At 38.2% G+C, this 20516-nt stretch overlaps 1 protein-coding gene across 2 annotated transcripts in view; it reads right to left on the reverse strand.

Moving 5' to 3' along the window:
- The window catches only part of LOC137334171 (FYVE, RhoGEF and PH domain-containing protein 3-like), a 204991-nt gene that overhangs the window by 45249 nt on the left and 139226 nt on the right, over positions 1-20516 (reverse strand). For both annotated transcript variants that reach the window (XM_067998730.1, XM_067998731.1), the window contains exons 5-9: positions 20276-20365; positions 18143-18279; positions 13047-13203; positions 7660-7798; positions 3980-4038 (exon numbers count right to left, since the gene is read on the reverse strand). In XM_067998730.1, coding sequence (XP_067854831.1) covers positions 3980-4038; positions 7660-7798; positions 13047-13203; positions 18143-18279; positions 20276-20365 — 582 coding nt within the window. The remainder of the gene's footprint in view (positions 1-3979; positions 4039-7659; positions 7799-13046; positions 13204-18142; positions 18280-20275; positions 20366-20516) is intronic.

Below are 20516 nucleotides of genomic sequence, written 5' to 3' on the forward strand. Positions count from 1 at the left end.
ATTCATGTCTTCTGACCAATGAGACAACTATATGACACACCTGTTCTTTGCTTCAAATCTATACAGTGGCACACTGAGCTAAGGACTTTTCTGCTTAATATTTAAATAGGGTTTGAGACTATTGAACATTGGACAAGTGATACTGTTCCTATACCACAGAATTTTTAAAGCATCTATTTTATTGTAATTTAGAATAAAGAATGAAATTAAAAATGAGTGTTACCCAAAGTATATTTTTGAAATGCTGCAGTATCTCTCCTCATTTCTATTCAAAAGATGCTGACTGAATACTGCACAGCAATTTCAAATTCATTAAAGGCCAGCAAATTTGTGGCAATTTTTTTTCAAATAAATGGTTTAAGCATCATAGAGTCAATTTTTAGCTAACTATTTACATATCTCACACCACCTTTCATTACAGTCATTTTTTTTTTAGTTCTTTCTAATTTTCCAAATCTTTTAAAATGTCTCAATGATTCTCACTCCTTTAAATAAGTCTTCTGACTTTGGCAAAAAATGATCCAACCTTCCCCCATTAGAGTCAACATGAACAGAATGCTATTATGTCCCAATGACCAGAAAAAAGTGATATAATCTGTACATCGGAACTGCTTTTAAACAATGAGTGCTTGTAGGACTTGTTTCTAAACAGAAGATTGATAATTATGAACCCACCAGAATTTGGTGCATGTGCACTGCACAACCAATATGTGAAGGCATGCAATTTGAATAGATTTTAAGCACTGCTCCCTCCAGGGCTAAGAGGTCTGCAGCTGATATCCTTGTTGAGATCTCATTTCTAGTAGCCTGGGTTAACTTACCCATCAATTTTCAATCTCTTTCCCGGTTGAAAAGTGTCTCCCTCCACTTTGTACATCCCCTGGATGACAAGCAAGTTGGGTAAATATACCATGTGGATGCCATATTAAGGCTATCCCGCACGAAGTCCCACCTGTCTATCACTTGCTGACCTAGGGTTCCCACTGCCCCCCCTCCCCCCCATTCCTCCAATTTAAAATTGTCATAGTTGTATAGTTGTGTATGAATCCCTTCATGGACTCCCTCTTCTCTATCCTCCTCCAAACCCTCCTCTCCCCAGAACTCTGCTCTTCTGACTCTGGTGCCTCTCCACCACCACCCCCTCCACCCCTTCTTTCACCCCATCATTGGCAGCCTTGCCATCAGCTGTCTCGGCCTTGGCTCTATGTTCTGGAATTCCTAACTCTCCTCCTTTATGAACCTCCTTAAAACCCACCCTTCAACCAAGTTTTTGGTCACTCCTCCTAAAATCTCCTTCTTTAGCTCAGTTTCATTTTTTTCTTATCACAGAGGCTAAAAGTGCCTTGGGACTCTTTATGTGCTAAAGGTGCTACATAAAAGCAAGTTTCTGTTATTGAGTATAGCATGGATCACACATATTTTTGCCATTCTTCTATAATTGGCTCCATTAACTATTATTTGTTAAATAAGCCTTGTTGATGGGGTGCATACAAGAACAAAACCAAAATACCTCAATTTTTTCTAATGGTTCGAATCTGGTAGCAGCAGCTGCCACACCACAACCCAAATCACATTGCTGAAATTATTTTTTGAAGCTGGTTTCAGGTGCCATCTTCATTTCTGACTGAACTGAATATATAGGCATATAAACAACATTTCTAACATAATATGTGAAAAATTAACCTCCGAAAAACATAGACTAACCACGCCATTAATGAAGTGATTTTATGTTGGAAATACCTTGCAAGAAGATTCTTTTTCCTGCCACAAATCTGCCCCTTAACTTCTGCTGCATTTTCCAGCTTCCTTTGTTATCGTGGGTCATGCTCAAATGAAAAGGCTCAACCAATTAACGCCTCCTAGAATGCACCAGTGTCATTCTGTGCACATCAAATTGCTGGACTAAAATTCTCAGATTGCACCAATACCATTTGGATAGACATCTCTTAGAAGGCAGCTAAAGCTTGCCACCTTCTACTGAGTCTGATATGGTACAGGATTGAGAAGACAGCATAAACAGGAAATTGTGGCAATGCTTCATCAATGGCCAGTTTTATTATTAGTCATGAAAGATGTTCTAATGCTTTAAAGTCACATCCTGTTTTGCTGTGCTTTATGTCTTGCCTCCTTGTCCCTGGCCCGTTTCCGAGCCCCCTATTATACTTTGCTCTCTTGCCTTCCCCCACCACCACATGCTCTGCTCCCGGTTCTACCCATCCCCATTCAATTCCATGTTTGCTACACCATTCCCAGCTGCACTCCACTCTTTGGCTCATAATGGGACCACGCTAAACATTGCACCTCTAGACCCCAGACTGCAGGCAAGCAATGCCTCTATATTTTAGCTAGTAGAAATCTAACAAAACTCCAAACTCATGCACTGCAATCACAAGCATCAGTTTTCTATATATTTTTGAAGATAAAGGTTGAGTAGTACGTTACTTTGTGCCTTCATTTCTCTATAGTGTTCTGGTTTGTATGAACAACATTGGCAGAAACAGGTGTAATGATGAAATTAAATGGGTTAAACTCTACATCTGTCTGCCTGCAGAGGGCATTATATGCAGGCAAACTCAATTACAGTAGTTCCCATTCCAAGTCAAGCCTTTCAAATATTTTTAAGACAACAATTTCCTTCAAAAGTGTCAATATAAAGATTTGGTACAAATGGTTATCCAGATACAAGGAAGTTGTTATGTGGATTCTTTTTTGGGTTGTAGATGTTATTGCATGATTTTAAAAAAGGGTGCAAATTGACCATTTGTTACTCTGAAGCACTTCATACATAAGATCAAAAAAAATTAGCAAAATAATGATCAGTGATCACTTCTGCAAAGCAAGCAGCAGAAGAAGCAACTACTCAGGAATTAAAGGCATTTCCTTTTAAAAACAAAGTGAATCTTTGCAAAGTACCTGTATAATGTTCCAACCTGAGCATATAAAATATGCCATTTTAGTTCACCAGAATCAAAATAATTATTTACATTTCTCCATACAGAATCCATTTATAGAAATTATATTCTATCACTTGTTTTACAGTTCACAGTCAAATCATAAGTTTTGTCTCAACAAAGTAACCCAGCATACTGTATGGACGAGGTACTTACTAAAGGTTTAAACTAAGCTCTTTGTTCCTGTTAAACATTCTGAAAGTGACTAATTTATGACTCTTTACCTACCAGCTCTCACAGTTTGACAGTGTTAAGCATGACAGTAGCTGTGCTGCGGTGCCAAAGGAAAATACTGTCAAATAAATGCCCTGCAATCAGCAGGAAATAGTAATCATTTCCTGGTCTTACATCTGAGTCTGAGCAATTAATCTGTGAAAGGGAAGGAAATAAGACTCTAAAAACTGTAAAGGGACAGTTCAAATGCTGTCTGCTACAGGGTTGAGTCTCTGGGCACAAGGGCTAATTGTTTTTCCCACAAACTAAGGACTGGGGGCCCAGATAAAGGTATCTGCATTTGCAGCATATGACAGTGAAATGTGTACCGCAATAAAAGGTCCAGATGTTACAGGTGAATAGTTCCAGTCACACAGTTCACTCTCACAGTACAAATACATGAAATGCTTGTAGACGTGTTCAAGAAATGTGGTGCAAAAGCTTCTTTGCTGCTGAACTGCCCAACAGAATGTGTGTGCCCCCATTAATCGCAGTGGTTGATACGTTTCTGCAAAAGACAGGAAAGAACTTGCATAACCAGAAAATGCCACTGTTTAAAGAACGAGGAGAACTGAAACTGGCTGGTTAATGAATGTTGCCTCAAATTGATTGTTTTTTGTGCTGAAAGGACTAGGGTGATAAATTATAAAATATATAAGTAATTGCAACAAAAACATATAAATGCATGGACAATATACAATAGGCAATTCTACTTCTGTAGAATCCATTACTCATCGGGATCATAGAACCTGGATCCCAATGGAAAGTATACAATGCAACAAGTGTGGTGCAAAATTTTGCAGCAATTTTCTCACCATTTTCCTAATTGCCACATTGGAATGGTTAGCTGCCGTTGAAATAAGCTCCAATGATTCTGAAATAAAAAATAATCTATTCAGTCAACTACATGTGTAATTTGATAAAATTCAGTTTATAAAACTACATTTTTGAATCTATACAGCTCCTTCTGCATTTAAAAGGGAACTTGAAGAATATATTTCCCTCTTCATCCAATTTGCTTAAAGCATTGACTCATATCATGGTATGGATCCATGGACATTGGTCACCCTCTGATATCTCATCCAACTGCCGATTCACATACGTGAGCCTAAATAGTGAGCATTAGCAGGCTATTTTACCATGGGAAGCATCACATCTGAGCCTTTAAGCCTAAAGTTAGGTAAAACACTACTGTGACAATAGGACTATAGACAAAACAAAAAAAATGTAGCAATCAGTCTTTCTGGATGAATGAGCTAACATGAATTGAATGACCTTCCCAATCTGCATCTATCTTACGAGAACAAGTCTGATTTCAAGAGCAGGTGATCAGCTAAGTTCGAAGACAGGACCATTCCATGAGCAAAGATACAAGCAGGTGGATGACAGCTATGTTTTTGCCTTTACAAGTTCAGCATTTGGAGCTCACTAGAGTTACTCAGAATCTCCACAATTTATTTCAAACCAAAAACCAACCAAAAGCTAGGTTTTGTGATCACCAAATGCCTAAAATTCACTTTGCTCCCATCTGCAGTATAAACAAGTATTAGTACAAACTCATTATGTTACCTTCAGCCTGGTTCTTACTACTCTCCACACATAACAGAGTCATTATTTAAAACCTGAATCACATCCTTTACCACACTGCTTTAATCATTTTTCCATGCTCCCACAGCTGCTTGTATTAGTCTAATGATCTTAAACCTTCCTGAGATGCATGGTTCCTGGATGAACACATAATATTTTAACTGCTCTAATATTTTTCATACAATGTGCTGAGGAAACATTCAATATTTGATCAACTAATACCCCCAGGTCTTTTTGTTATTCACCTCAATGATACACCATTCATTCTGTAATCATGTTTGCTATTTTTAAACTGTACACAAATTAATAATTGCCACCTGCCACTTATCTATCTGTCCAGTTGCTAAGAGTCTGTAGATCTCAGCTTCATCTCTTTTCCTAGAACATTCCATTTTCACACACAACTTGATAACATTTGCAAACTTAAGACATTCTTGCCTCTTTCCTCTCCAACTCTCCAGGTCCACTTAGTAGCAGCAGCACAGCCACCAGCAATCAGCAATAACTAGCAGCTCAGCAGCACACCTACAGCTGAGGCTATCTCTACACCTAACTCTCACCACTTTTTTTTCCACAATGGTCCCATTACAATTATTTATAAATATCACAAGCAGCAAGAGTTCCAGAGTCAATCCCTGAGCTACTTAGTTGAGCACAATTGCCCAATTAAAAATGGTAACCATCCTTTGTTTTCTTTCATCTGGGCAATGTTCTACTTTATACCAAATTTACTAAAGGCCATGCTCTGGACAACAGTGAGACATGATTATTATTACCACTACAATTTAATTCATTTGTATGGACACTGATCATTTCTCATTGCTATGACAGATTTTGGCCTACTCGCATTTCAGACACTGTTTTGTTTGTAAGACGACATGCAAGTACATGTTCTCCTTAATACTGCTGATGTACAGAGCTGAAATGGAGAGTGTTAATGGCATCGCCATAATCCTATGTGATTTAATCTATTTTCAATATTTTCAATGACAATAACTCAATTGATATAAAAAAGTTAAAAATAGACAAGATGCATAAATATCTTTGGGGAACAGGTCTCTTTGTATGAGATTTAGATTAAAAGTTCCAGTGTTGCAGCTATCACAGAGAGCAGTCTTTAACTCTGGATTAAATTCACATTTTAAAATGTTGAGACAAAAGGGGAATTACATTGATTGAACAGTTTATAATATTTACATTTAATAAAATATATTAAAGTTGGTTTTACTAACAATAGTGGAAACTTCTTAAATAAGCTGAGACCAACAATTTTGAAGCAAATATTGAATCTGATGATATCACAAATATGATATGAAAAAAGTCTCCAACTCCCAGATCAAAATAGGACCAGGAAGAAGCAGCAGAGAAAACAGACAAAGAAACAAGAATCAGAATTATGTAGTTCAGAAGGCAGATAAATTATCAAGGTGGGGGAATTTAGAATTGCAGCAAGTGCCAAACTTTCAAAGTAACTGTATGGACCAATTTTTGGCTGCTAAATCCCCAATAGTAGATGTAAATATCTAATATTAAAGTTCTGGTTTCCTTGGACTATGTCTTTGGAGATTGTAAAACATAAACATACATGAAGTCAAATTTAAAGGTTCAATCTAGATTGGGGTGGGGGGGGGGGGGGGGGGAGGAGGAGAAAAGAGACTGCCTGAAAAGGAGACAAACAGAAAAGGGAGAAAGTGAAAGAGAGGAGAGAGTATAGAGAGTGTAAAAAGAAAGGAAGTAGGAGAATTCCCTCCATCCTCTTCTTCCACAGATATACATACAGAATGCAACTGGGCAACAGTGACGCAAACTCACCCTCATACTATCAGGCATCAGATGTGAATGACTATTCTGCCTTCTGTATGATGACCAGGTAAGAAATATTTTTTTTCAATCTTTATGCATTACATGAAGCACCAACATAATTTGGTGCAAAACACACCAGAAACACAGTAAAACAAATAACGGGCCAGAAATCGCGCAGAGCGCGTGGCACCGCTCAATGCAGCTCCTGCGAATTAAAGTAACAAAAATACTTACTGTGGGCTCTGTGGCGTCAAATTGTGCGATTTTGAACTGTAAAAAAATTGTGCGCTATCAACCCAGCCTCTGAGCAGCGTGAGTTGACATGCATGAAACAGTATGTGAGAATAGAAGACACACCCACAAAATCTGTCAGGAAGAGAAGTCACACCCACAGATTCAGGCTGCATTGCTCAAGCAGGCAAGCAGACTTCATTCATTTAAAGTTAGTATTCTGGATGTCATTATTAAAAAAATTAAATTTTTATTTACAAAAGCCAAAGAAATAATTGAATTAAAAAGAGACAGAAGGGAAAAATAAAATTTTTAATTTTTTTTATATAAGACCAAAAATTATTAAAATAAGGAGAGATCTGAGACTCCGCATTTTTTAAATTTAATTTTTAGTTGTTTGGCAGTCATCAAGACTAACCGTGCTTTTAAAACTTAGTTTAGACCTGATATTTTCAAGCGTACCTGTTTGATGGCGTGATTAGTTTCTTTCCAGCTGGGCAGATGAGTAAATTTGCGATTTTTCAATGATTTCTCTGATTGCAATGTATGATGGCCCTTTAATTCGAAGCTGTCAAATTGCCAGCAAACCAATAGGTGCAAGTTCACGATTTCTGCGTTTTAGTGCGCATGTGCAAACGTGGGAACTTGCTCCTTCTATTCGCTATTAAAACGGAGCGCGCTGTTGAGCTGCTCCGTTATTTCGGGAGCAATTACTGGCTCAACGATTTTGAACTTAATAGCAGAAATGTCTCCCAAAAAGTGGTTCAGGAATGTACTCTATAACAGCACACAAAAAAAATTCAGGCTTAAATGGTGTGTTCATATTCATATAGAATAGACTAAATGTTTCTTTTTGAAGAGGTTTATTTCTTACTCTCTGCATCCTTCCTATCCAAAGAGTCTTCAGGTAGTTTCTTTAAGTAATCCTTCAGAAGAAGCTCGTAACGGGGAATGCGTTGCACTGGCTCCAGCATGTGGTGTTGCAGTGTCAGGTTACCACAAACGTCTTGCTTCTGTTAAATCAGTTAAACAAATTCATTGGTCAAACAAAACAATCACAGACCATACATCTCAAATCAATAAGAACAATAACTCGTAATTTCACCAGGATACATTTTGTATCTTGTAGCCAATGTGAAGCTAGGGCTGAATATTGCTCTTTATTCCCAAGCCTCTGGTCCAGCTGCGAGATTTGTGAAAGCAGCCATGTGTTGAGACATTCTCAAATTTTCCCTTCCTCCTGAGTCCCTGTGGGGGAAGTATTTTGCTTCAACTCTGCTTCTCCCTTGGCAACACAGCTGAGATTGGGAACCCTGAGAAACTGCCTTCACCCATGTTGGTTTAGTGCATTGATGATCCAAGAAGTCACTTGTCAATATCATTGGAGAACTGCAACAGTTCCATGTGCTCTTCCCACATACAATGTTTCACATATAGTTGTTTAGTTGTGTATACAATCCTGCATTAAGCTATGTAGGAAGAGTCTCGTAACAATGAGTTTTTTGATGTAAAGTTGTGCTTTTATTTTAAGAAGCTACATGATCCCACAACTTTAAGCATATAAATATATAGGGATCAAAATCTCAATAGAAATGAACTCATTTTAAAACTTCTGCTTTTTTATAAAATGTTTGTTTATTTCTAATATGAAAATTCCAGCCTGGCGTATGGTACGTTGCTGAGATCAGAAATTATGTGAAATGCAATATAGAATCTGTGGTTTTACTGGTCATTTTCAGATTGCTGAAGCCTTAAAATCATGATTACTTCTCATCACACTTAAGCTTAATTACTTTACCTCTTCTGCTAGAAGCATTGGCATCCTAGCCTGGTATCATCTCTGGACTTTCTCCAAGGCTCGTAGATCCTTCCTAAGGTAAGGCACCCAAATTGCTCTGATAATTGCTCTATATTAATGCAGCAGTACTTCCTTGCTTTTATATTTTATACCTCTTATGATTTACACAACATTTTATCAGATCTCTATTAAAGGCTGGGGTGCAGCCCAACCCGTTTGCCAATCCAAGAATGCACCCCCCCCACTCCATTTACATTTTTTAATCTGCTCCGCTTCGACATTCCAACCAATTTCCTATCCATGCAACTTAATTTTATCGAATAATCTTGTGATGAGCTTGATCAAATGCCATTTGAAAATCCATGTATATGACTTCCTTTCATTCTCCTCCCACATTCCAGTGTCTCTATCAAAGAACTGTTAGCGCCCTAGTTTTCACAAAATTATGGCAAATCTCCCCAGATTATATATTTTTTTCAAGTGCTCATTTACCCTATTCCTGATAGCACATTCAAGCAATTATCTCATCTAATGGCAAACTCATTAGTCTGTAGTTACTTGTTCTGTCCCATTCTCCCTTTTTGAATAACGGTGCAGCATTTGCAACCTTCCAATCCTCTTGTTAACTATTGTGAATTTTGAGAAAATTGTCCTATTTACCTTCTCTTAGCCAGTGGACTGACCAAGGTTTTGCTGTGCTTTAGTGCTGCAGCTATTGTTAGAGAATAGTTTAATCATTGGTATAATTATTAGCTGGGCTCAGCTGGTAGCACTCTCATCTCACAGTCAGAAGTTTGAGAGTTAAAATCCGACTCCAGGACTTGTGCATGTAACCTAAGCAAAGATTCTACCGCAGTGCTGAAGGAGTGCTGCATTGTCAGTGGTGCCGTCCTTCAGATAAGATTGAGGCCTTGTCTGCCTGTTCCAATGACTTTGGTTGATTTTGAAGTTCCCACTGCACTTTCGAAGAACAGGGATTTCTCCCAGTTTCTGAGCTAAAATTCCAACCTCAACGAACACACCAAAAACATTCATCTTATTGCTGATGGTGAGAGCTTGCTGTGTGCAGAATAGTTGCTCCAGAACTAGCTGCGCCTCCAGCCAAGCTGTTCCAGTACAGCTACAACACTGGCATCCACCCGACAATGTGGAAAATTGCCCAGGTATGTCCTGTCCACAAAAAGCAGGACAAATCCAATCCGGCCAATTACCGCCCCATCAGCCTACTCTTAATCATCAGCAAAATGATGGAAGGTGTCGTCGACAGTGCTATCAAGCAGCACTTACTCACCGATAACCTGCTCACCGATGCTCAGTTTGGGTTCCGTCAGGACCACTCGGCTCCAGACCTCATTACAGCCTTGGTCCAAACATGGACAAAAGAGCTGAATTCCAGAGGTGAGGTGAGAGTGACTGCCCTTGACATCAAGGCAGCATTTGACCGAGTGTGGCACCAAGGAGCCCGAGTAAAATTGAAGTCAATGGGAATCAGGGGGAAAACTCTCCAGTGGCTGGAGTCATACCTAGCACAAAGGAAGATGGTAGTGGTTGTTGGAGGCCAATCATCTCAGCCCCAGGACACTGCTGCAGGAGTTCCTCAGGGCAGTGTCCAAGGCCCAACCATCTTCAGCTGCTTCATCAATGACCTTCCCTCCATCATAAGGTCAGAAATGGGGAGGTTCGTAGATGATTGCACAGTGTTCAGTTCCATCCGCAACCCCTCAAATTATGAAGCAGTCCGAGCCCGCATACTGCAAGACCTGGACAACATCCAGGCTTGGGCTCATAAGTGGCAAGTAACATTCGCGCCAGATAAGTGCCAGGCAATGACCATCTCCAAGAGAGAGTCTAACTGCCTCCCCTTGACATTCAATGGCATTACCATCGCTGAATCCCCCACCATCAACATCCTGGGGGTCACCATTGACCAGAAACGTAACTGGACCAGCCACATAAATACTGTGGCTACAAGAGCAGGTCAGAGGCTGGGTATTCTGTGGCGAGTGACTCACCTCCTGACTCCCCAAAGCCTTTCCACCATCTACAAGGCACAAGTCAGGAGTGTGATGGAATACTCTCCACTTGCCTGGATGAGTGCTGCTCCAACAACACTCAAGAAGCTTGACACCATCCAGGACAAAGCAGCCCGCTTGATTGGCACCCCATCCACCACTCGAAACATTCACTCCCTTCACCACCGGCGCACCGTGGCTGCAGTGTGTACCATCCACAGGATGCACTGCAGCAACTCGCCAAGGCTTCTTCGACAGCACCTCCCAAACCCGCGACCTCTACCACCTCGAAGGACAAGAGCAGCAGGCACATGGGAACAACACACCTGCACGTTCCCCTCCAAGTCACACACCATCCCGACTTGGAAATATATCACCGTTCCTTCATCGTCGCTGGGTGAAAATCCTGGAATTCCCTTCCTAACAGCACTGTGGGAGAACCTTCACCACACGGACTGCAGCGGTTCAAGAAGGTGGCGCACCACAACCTTCTCAAGGGCATTTGGGGATGGGCAATAGATGCCGGCCTCGCCAGCGACGCCCACATCCCATGAACGAATAAAAAAAAACACAATCTTCATCCATTCATCCTGCTCGAGTAACTCTGCACATAGCCATTTAATAACTGGTAATTTTGATGCACAGTGAGATTGAGAAATGTTCTATCTCCAAATAAAGTAATTTCCAACCTGAAAAGGGGAAAGAACTTTAAAGAAAAAATCATTTTTAAGCAACTGGGAAGATTTCAATTTGATGAGCACAAATAGCTTCCTTTTTCAACTGGAAGAGAGAGCCACCAATTCTTCAAAAATTTGGTTATTACTTATCTCCTGTTGATGAGCATCAAGAGCAAACTAAACATTAGCATTTTCATGGCAACTGCAGAAAATTAGCTTTGCACCTCTAGCCACATAGGTAGAAGGTCCTTAAACTAAACCTAATAAAAATTTCATCCAACAGTACAATTTTGTCGACAGTTCGCATGAAGTCTATTGGGTTCACCTTGAAGAAAGTATTCCAAAAATCTTGATCAATTTCAATTAAAAGCATTTGTCAAATGGATATGAAGTGCCTCTGATTTCTACGTTTTTAAAATTCTTGAACAAATTCTTACAAAAATGAGAGAACAGCTATTTTATAAACAAGGACTTCTTTTTGTACAATGTTACAAAATAAATTATTCACATATAATGATTAATTAACAATTTATCAAATACACTTCCATAGAAATGACTGGGAAATTGTTGTTAAGGATATACCATGTAAATGTCATACTTCTTGTGCCAATGTTTAATTACACTTTAGAAATGAGTATCTATGACAACTCCTGGATCTATTCTCTAACATGTAATTAGTACTGAGACAAAATGGACGAATGTCTGTCCATAACAAAGTTTAGTTCTGAAGACTCCATTATTCTATTGCCATGAATGAAAAATAAGCAATTAATTATATTTTTCCCTTTCCATGTACTCTGATTTCAATCTATTCCTTTCTATTATACCACCTATTTTATCTCTAATTTCTTTCAATTCGATTTTTACATGATTTCTCTGCCATAATCAGTCCTTTGCTGCTCTTTGTCTCAGTTTTACTGCAATAGACCAGGACAGCCCCTAAAATCAATGTACATTATCACTCTTGATGTCACACCGGCTATTCCCACTGCAATTATAATTTGATTTATCAGGTTGTGGCAGTCTTGGTTAGAACAATCGTGACAAAAATCCATTTTGCATTTTCAGCACAGTTAACCTTCCAAGCTAAAACTTAATATTCAGAACAATTTGAAATCATTTCAGTGCAAGTTGACAGATAGTCACGGGCAGGTTGCGACGAACTTCTTTTATGCTACACTAACCAAGACCAAGGACTCTTGATGCCATAGGTGCACAATTTGAGGACTTGGACATGTATGGGCTTTCAGATTTGTGCATGTATCCAATTTTAGACCTTGCTTGGATTGCATACCAACAACTTACATTTATGTAATCATTATTTTTAGTTGCAATTTCAGTCAATAAGGTGGCCTGTACACAAGAATGACATCACGAGCATGTATGCGCCCATCTTACAATTAGAAAGGCTTTTTTTGCCGTAAAATTTGCATTGGTATCAGTGCCTGGGAATATATATGAAGTGGAAAGGAATCTATTTATCTTATAAAATTCTACTTTTCTGGAAAAGTTCATCTCCATTTCTAGGATGTTGTAGTTTAAACCTGGTTTTGTTCTCGATCCAAACTTCATATATATAACCTCAACTGGTGGGAAATTATAAGAGAAGTGAAGTGCCAGGCCCAATTGCATAGCAAATAAGTTCAAAATATCACATTCTTTCTGTATACATATGCATACCCCTGTATGCCTGGATAATTCTGGAATCAAAATACAAATATGTACTAACTTTGGAAGCAAATACGCATATTCTTACGGAATGTGGAGAACTCACTTGAATGTCCTGAATGATAGACTTAAACTGAGATGATCGCTGCATCCAGGAGTTCACCAGGTCCATTGCTCGGTCAAAATTCTTTACATATTCCCCATACATCTTTAAGAAAGGAGCCAGTTTTTGAAGAATATCACCTATTCGAGGGTTTTTATCCCTGCAATTAACAGAGAAATCAAAACTATTACAGTTTGATTAAGTTTGTAGCAAAAATGTGAAGTTTCAGTGTGTTGGGTGTAAAATGAACCAAATCATGCCTCCATCCTGCTCTACCACAATTTTGTAGTTTTAGGTGTCAAATTTTTGTTCAGTAATTTCTTAAAAATGAGCACTTCATGAACATGTACCAATAAGTGATAGAGCAGGCAGACAACTTATGCATAAACCTCTATAACTGGCCACAAGAGGTATGCTGGAGTATCACTGATAGACCTAAACTCCAATTTTCCTTTCCTTCCCTGTGAAGGAGCACCGTAATAGCTTCGACAATCTACCAAGATCAGAACCTTGACTAATAGAGAATCGTGAGTGAAAACCTACATCCAAAAATATTGCAGCTTATTAACATGTACTCCTCTGGGTTGCTTTATAAACTAATATTCTAATTCGTTATAGAAAATAATACTAACAAGAGTGTACTTTTTGAGCCTAAAAATAAATTATTTACACCTTTTTAGGTGAGATTTTAAAAATGGCCTATAATATGAGCATATCTGCCTATTTGAGGTACTACCCGTATTAAATTTTCTTGACAGTGGTATCAGTAAGATCACTAAAAGGCATTAAGATGGGTATCAAACTCTACACTGAGTATAACAGGAGCTTTTAAAAAAATATATAAACCTGAATTTTTTTTTGAAAACCAAACAGTATTTTTCAAATGTCAAATAAGAAAATAGAGTTATTTCTACAAGAAAAAAAAAACTTTTCCTCCACCTACTAGCATCAAGAACCAAACCGCTAAGCATAACAAAAAAAAATGGTTAAAGTTTAACTATTAATAATATTTATTAATTGTAATCAATGATTATGGTACAACAAGGAGCTTATTACTGTAGCACAGAAAACAATCATTTCTTGACTGCAAAAGGCACAGTGCTACCCAAAGCAGTACGATCCCTCTTCCAGTCAGTAGCCCCAAACAGCTCCAAGTTTTAAATTTACATTTCTCCATTTTTAACAACTGAAACATACACTTAACTGCCCCATTCTTCCACCCTGCAATCCCCTACTGCAGCCACCTGGGCCACTCACAACCCCCATCCCTGGCAGCAAACCTTGCTCAAAGTGTGTCTCACCCCCCCTCCTTCCTTCACTGGCTTTGTTGGCATGATGTGGAGATGCCGGTGATGGACTGGGGTTGACAAATGTAAGGAATCTTACAACACCAGGTTATAGTCCAACTGTTTTATTTGAAAATCACAAGCTTTCGGAGGCTTTCTCCTTCGTCAGGTGAGTGTGGGATTCGGTTTCCATGGAGGGTTGCCTTCCATGGAATCCAAATCACACACTCACCTGACGAAGGAGAAAGCCTCCGAAAGCTTGTGATTTTCAAATAAAACAGTTGGACTATAACCTGGTGTTGTAAGATGCCTTACATTTGTTGGCATGGTTCTAGTCCAACTGCCCCCACCGTTTATTTCAGCCTCCGCCCCACTCGCCAACTCCCCGCCCATGTAGTTGCTCCCTTACTCAATTAACTGAGTGGGCAAAACTGTGGCAGATGCAGTTCAACGTTGGAAAGTGTGAGATCATCCACTTTGGATCCAAGAAAGATAGATCAGAGTGTTTTCTGAATGGTGAGAAGCTTGGAACTGTGGAAGAGCAGAGAGATTTAGGGATCCATGTACAGAAATCACTAAAAACTAGTGGGCATGTACAAAAAATAATTAAAAAGGCTAATGGGATGTTAGCCTTCATCTCAAGGGGGTTGGAATTCTAAGGGGTGGAAGTTATGCTACTTTTGTATAAAGCTCTGGTTAGACAGCATCCGGAGTATGGCGTTCAGTTCTGGGCAGTGCACCTCAGGAAGAATATATTGGTCTTGGAGGGGGTGCAGCGCAGATTCACCAGAATAATACCGGGGTTAAAAGGGTTAAATTATGAGGACAGGTTGCATAGACTAGGCTTGTATTCCCTTAAGTGTAGAAGATTAAAGAATGATATAATTGAGGTATTTAAAATAATTAAAGGATTTGATAGGGTAGATAGAGAAAAACTATTTCCTCTGGTGGAGAAGTCCAGAAAAGGGGGCATAACCTTAAAATTAGAGCTAGGCCATTCAGGGGTAATGTCAGGAAGCATTTCTTCACACAAAGAGTGGTGGAAATCAAATCTGAACTCTTCTTGCCCAACACCAGCCCCCCCCCCCCCCACCCCACCCCTCCAAAAGCAGTTAAGGCTAGATCAATCAAAAATTGATAGATTTTTGTGAGGTAATGGTATTAAGGAATATGAAATCAAGGTGGGTTAATGGAGTTAAGATACAGATCAGCCATGATCTGAATGAATGGCAAAGGGGGGGGGGGCGGCAGGGGGAGAACAGGCTCCAGGGTCTGAATGACCTGCTCCTGTTCCTATACTGCAGACTCAGCTGTGCCCCCTAGCTCTGAATTGCCCCGTCATCTTCAATCTGCTTCCCTCCCTGCACCGCCCCCTTCAAAGTTGCTCCATACTTCCGCCATGATCATGACACCTGCTCCAAAAAATGACCACCTCCGCTGATATGGGCCATCCTCCTGCACCGCTAGCCCCAACTCTGTGTGGCAACATCTACCCCAGCTAGATCTTAATGCAAATCAAAAAATATTAGATATGAAATTAAATTTAAATAAATAAAATCTATGTAGCTGCTGATTTAAAAAAAAATTGTGGGTGCCATTGTTATAATCAGGAACCTCCCCAACCCTGCTCTACCTTCCCCTCCCATATATATCTTAAATATATCAGGGGGATATATTTAATAAGAAACTTGCTGGTTGTTGACCATGATGTGGAATTGTACTAGATTCACTATATTCTGAGAACCAAGGAGATTATTCATCTGGTGAGATGGGGTTAAAATATTGCATTTCCAACTGCTCCTTAAAAAGATCTTTTGAACACCTTACTCTGTGCAATAAATACCATTTAACCACCCTGGAAAATGGCTGAACTAAAAAGTCTACAATTATTATTGGTAAAATGTTTAGTTTAATAAACCTGCAGTGAAAATTCAGTGATAAATATCTGAGTACTTTTGGGACTTCACTGTTAAAACAAATAATAAAAGTCTAAACAGTGTTGCATTAAATCATCATTCATTCAATTTCTACACAGGCCTTCATGTGACAATGTATACATTTATCGGCCTTCAGAAACAATGAATGTGCAGGCTATGAAAACTTTCAGGTTTGTTAGTCAAAACTACTTAGCAAGAAAGAAAAACATTCTCTTATTCATTTGACTTGAATTTTTCAAAATTAAAACAATCATGGAATGTGTGTTTTTGGCACATTACACAAAGATTTCACACATTACTGATGAGTCAGCATTATGGCCAAGGTCTCCAATCACAAACTTATTAGGGACTTAAAAATATTTAACACATTTAAAACACAAGAGCCCGTGCTGTATGATATAAGCAGTGTATGATATAAAGTGGTAATATCACTGTCAATTTCAGATATTTTAATAAACATTTTTTTTCCCCCAGAAGTGGACTTTGTCCCCTACGATCCAGAAGCTGTTCCTTTTTCGATAAATCAAGATGCATGCAATTATATAGTGCCTTATTAAAAGCAACAGCCATCCTCAGCCAGTAATATACAATAAACAGTACATTTAATCTGTTCTTTTTGGTGGTAATGTGGCAGGAAAAATTTTGGTCAAAAAAAATCAGGAGTACTTCTCCTCCTGAAACATAGGATCTTTAACATCTGCCTGAATAGAAAAATAGGATCTTCATTACTGTTTCATCTGAATGACAGCACCTCAGACAATATAGTGCCCGTTAGCGCACAAGATAGGAATGTTAGCCTAAATTATATGCTCAATCTTGGTGTGATGTTCAAAAACACGATGTCTTGGCATAGAGGTAGGACTGCTACTGCTACCAAGTATGCCCAACTGGCACATATACTGGGTTAAATATAGTCTTGTGTGCTACAGTGAACATTTACATTAAATAGGCAGTTATTACACGTGGACCAGTGTTTTTACTGGCTAAAGCAGCTAAAATGCTTACAAGTAAATGGATTTTGAAGCATAAAAGAATTCAGCAAATATTATCAATGTGATGACTAAAATCTGCAAAGCGTTATTATCCTTTCTAAGAAATGTCCTTTGCTATTGTGGTTCTGACTTGCCCCTGGTCTTTGACCTTTTTCCCCTGCATGCTTTGGAAACCATTTTAAATTTTTCAGTTTGTATCTTTCAACGCCTAACAGGTGTTTATATTAGCCTCGTCGATCTCCAAATAGCTTCCTTCCTTTTTGTAAATTCTGTAATTGATATGTGATCATTACATTCAATAAGAAATTTTTTTCTTGTGACTTTGATTGCATGTATCTCATGACAGTGCTTCTTAAAATCCAGTTAAAGAATTTCTCCATAGAATTCACGACTCATACATTTTATTCCAATGTTTTGACATGGACAAACTCAGAACATGGGAAAGAGGATTCCATGTGTCATCCCACTATCCAGCATCCAACTTTACAGTTTTTGGGTTCACTGAACTAAATTCACAACCTATTTAGGTTGAATTGGTTGCTGTTGAATTTCAAAGTGAAATTCAGTGGGCACAGGTTAAAAAAATAAAATCTGAATCTATTCAAAAGTATATAAAAAAAATAAAAATATGGTCGGTCTGATTTTGAAATGTACTGTTCTGGAACACAAACCATTACTTAATCTGGACAATAATGCTCTGTAAAAAATCTTTTCATATTTTTAAAAAATGATCAGTTAGTGTAATTTAAAATCTTCAAGTCACTTTCCACTCACACACCCAGAAATGAAGCATTTGAAATTAATTGTAAGCAGCACGCTATCAATGTTTCAAACTTAGCCATAGTTTAGGTTTCTCACATATATAGTTAGTTTTCTTTACTCACCATTCTTCTGTAATTCTTGACTTTAATCCTGGTAGGAGAAATTGGTCATGAAAGCAATAGATCGAGGAAATGTTTGAGAAGATCCCATTTGTCACATCGTGTGGAATGCCGGCTTCATTTAACTTAGTGCAAAATACCTAAATAAAGAGTTACAGTAGGAGCTATAATAAAATGCGTGGACTGGAATAGATGGAAATAAGACTGTTTAATCTGACGCAGAGTATGGTTTACAAATTCTGGCACTAAAATCTGAAACAAGCTTTATCTAAAAGGCCATTATTTCTGTTGTGACAGTAAAAAAAAACAAGAGATTTCTAAAACCACTCAATCTAAATCTATTTTGCTTAGCAAGTGGTCTTGGAAAAACTTTCGCAAATTATTGATTTTAATTAAATGCTCCTTCTGGCATTTTAGACGAGCAGTACACATGTGAGTATTTCTCTAATCACAGGCACATATCATCCATCTCCATTGAACTTATAAGGATGACAAATCAAAAAGATGAGGAACCATGCTGACATCATTGTGCTGCCTGTATAATTGAGGATGCATGTGTGCATGTAGCATCGCAATATAAAAATCATAGCGAATTTTACAGACCCAATGGACATGCACTTGTATTTATAAACATTGAAACCGTTACCTCATTGCAGCTTTAAGATGGAACGCTCAATAATGTTCTAAGTACTATTCACATTTACAACATAAACCTGTGAACAATGCATCTTCAAATTTGCTACAAATTAAACAATGGGGAAGATTTCCACATTTCACTACTTATAGCAAAGTTGTGTGTATTAATAAAGCATTTTTTATTTTGCTGTAAATAGCCAACAGCAAAATCACCCCCAAAAGTGTTTAAGTGTCAAGTGCTTTAAAGCTGCCAAGTTCATATCAACAGACGCCAGGACCAGCAGTCCAGTAACTTTCAGCAGCGTGGGAGGAGGGGGATAAATAAATAAAAAAGTGAGAAGTGGTCAAGGTTAAAGCAAATACTGTAATTGTAAATCATCCAAAAGGGACAGCAGCACCAATAATAGCTTTGGTAGCACACAACTGAACTCCAAAGAGTGACATTTTTCTTATCTACTTTCCATGTCATCGTCAAACCATTCATTCTGCACTTGCAGCCTGTTGAACAGATTTGAAGAGGTAAGTGTGCATTATTTCCATATGTTGGCTGTTGTAACCTGATCACATATTTTGTATAATTACAATTAAGTCACAGAATTAAAACATATGTTAGTTCATTAGTTATGCTAATTTGCTCTGCAGACATGAGAGGCAGCTTATGTAATCTGATGCAGAGTACTTAAGCGCCCACCACGTTCATTAAGAAATACCCCTCTAAAAATAAAAATTTTAATTGAAAGATTTGTTTCAATATGAAAAGTTCAATTGCATGTTTTAAATAGAATAAATCAATGGAGACTCATACTTAATTTTCATAGGCACATGAATAGAGAAGTTTTAATGGTAAGTTGTGCCCAGGTATTCACATATGGAAACATAATTGCATTGGCACAAATCCATCAGATTATCCTCTATCAATCATGAATAATTTTGGGGAATTCCTACAAAACAGACTCTTAAAATAATGACCCATTCAGTTCTCAGATTATTATTTAGCGTATGCAGAATTCTCAGATTAAAAAGACTGCACATTAAATAGTCACAACTGTAATGTGCACAATATTCATCTCACTATTTTAATTAAAATACTGTATTCAGACACAATTTTAGAATTGTTACATCGTCAAGACTGAAACACGTCAGTGACCAATCAGCTAAGAGAAAATGCCTGAGCAAAAGCTACATGGCCAACCTTCAAGTAACATCTGTCTGTGCTCTTCCATATCCAGCAGCTTCATAGCTTCTTTCCCTGCTTTCCTGAAGCATATAATCTTTTGTGGCCTATTTCAGCTATGTCCTATAATGCTGACTAACTCCTTGTAGATAGCAAAAATGATATACTGTTTTTAACAATTTTTTCCTGTTTGACATTCAGATAATAACCTTTAATAAATCCGAAGTTTATTTTGAAGAGTCCAAAACTATCTCAAATCAACAAATGAATAAATACCATAAAACATACTATACTGAAAGCTGAATCCAGTTAATGTTCTCCATTACCTGATCCAGAAGATGAAGTCTTTTCACATAGGCTTCTTCTGTGAGCAGAAGTTCATTTGCAATGTTGAATAATTTCTGTGGCTCTGTGCACTGAGAGAAAGAATGATAAATATCATGTTCATAATTTTAATTTGTGAAAAATATTCTCTGATTATGTTGGTCATAAAGTGAAGTATACAAAAGACAACAGCTTTAGTTCAGAAAAAGAAACTGCTATCATTGTTTGGAACCCAAAAAGCTT

Source organism: Heptranchias perlo, chromosome 17 (genome assembly GCF_035084215.1).
Source record: "Heptranchias perlo isolate sHepPer1 chromosome 17, sHepPer1.hap1, whole genome shotgun sequence".
Classification (NCBI taxonomy): Eukaryota; Metazoa; Chordata; class Chondrichthyes; order Hexanchiformes; family Hexanchidae; genus Heptranchias; species Heptranchias perlo.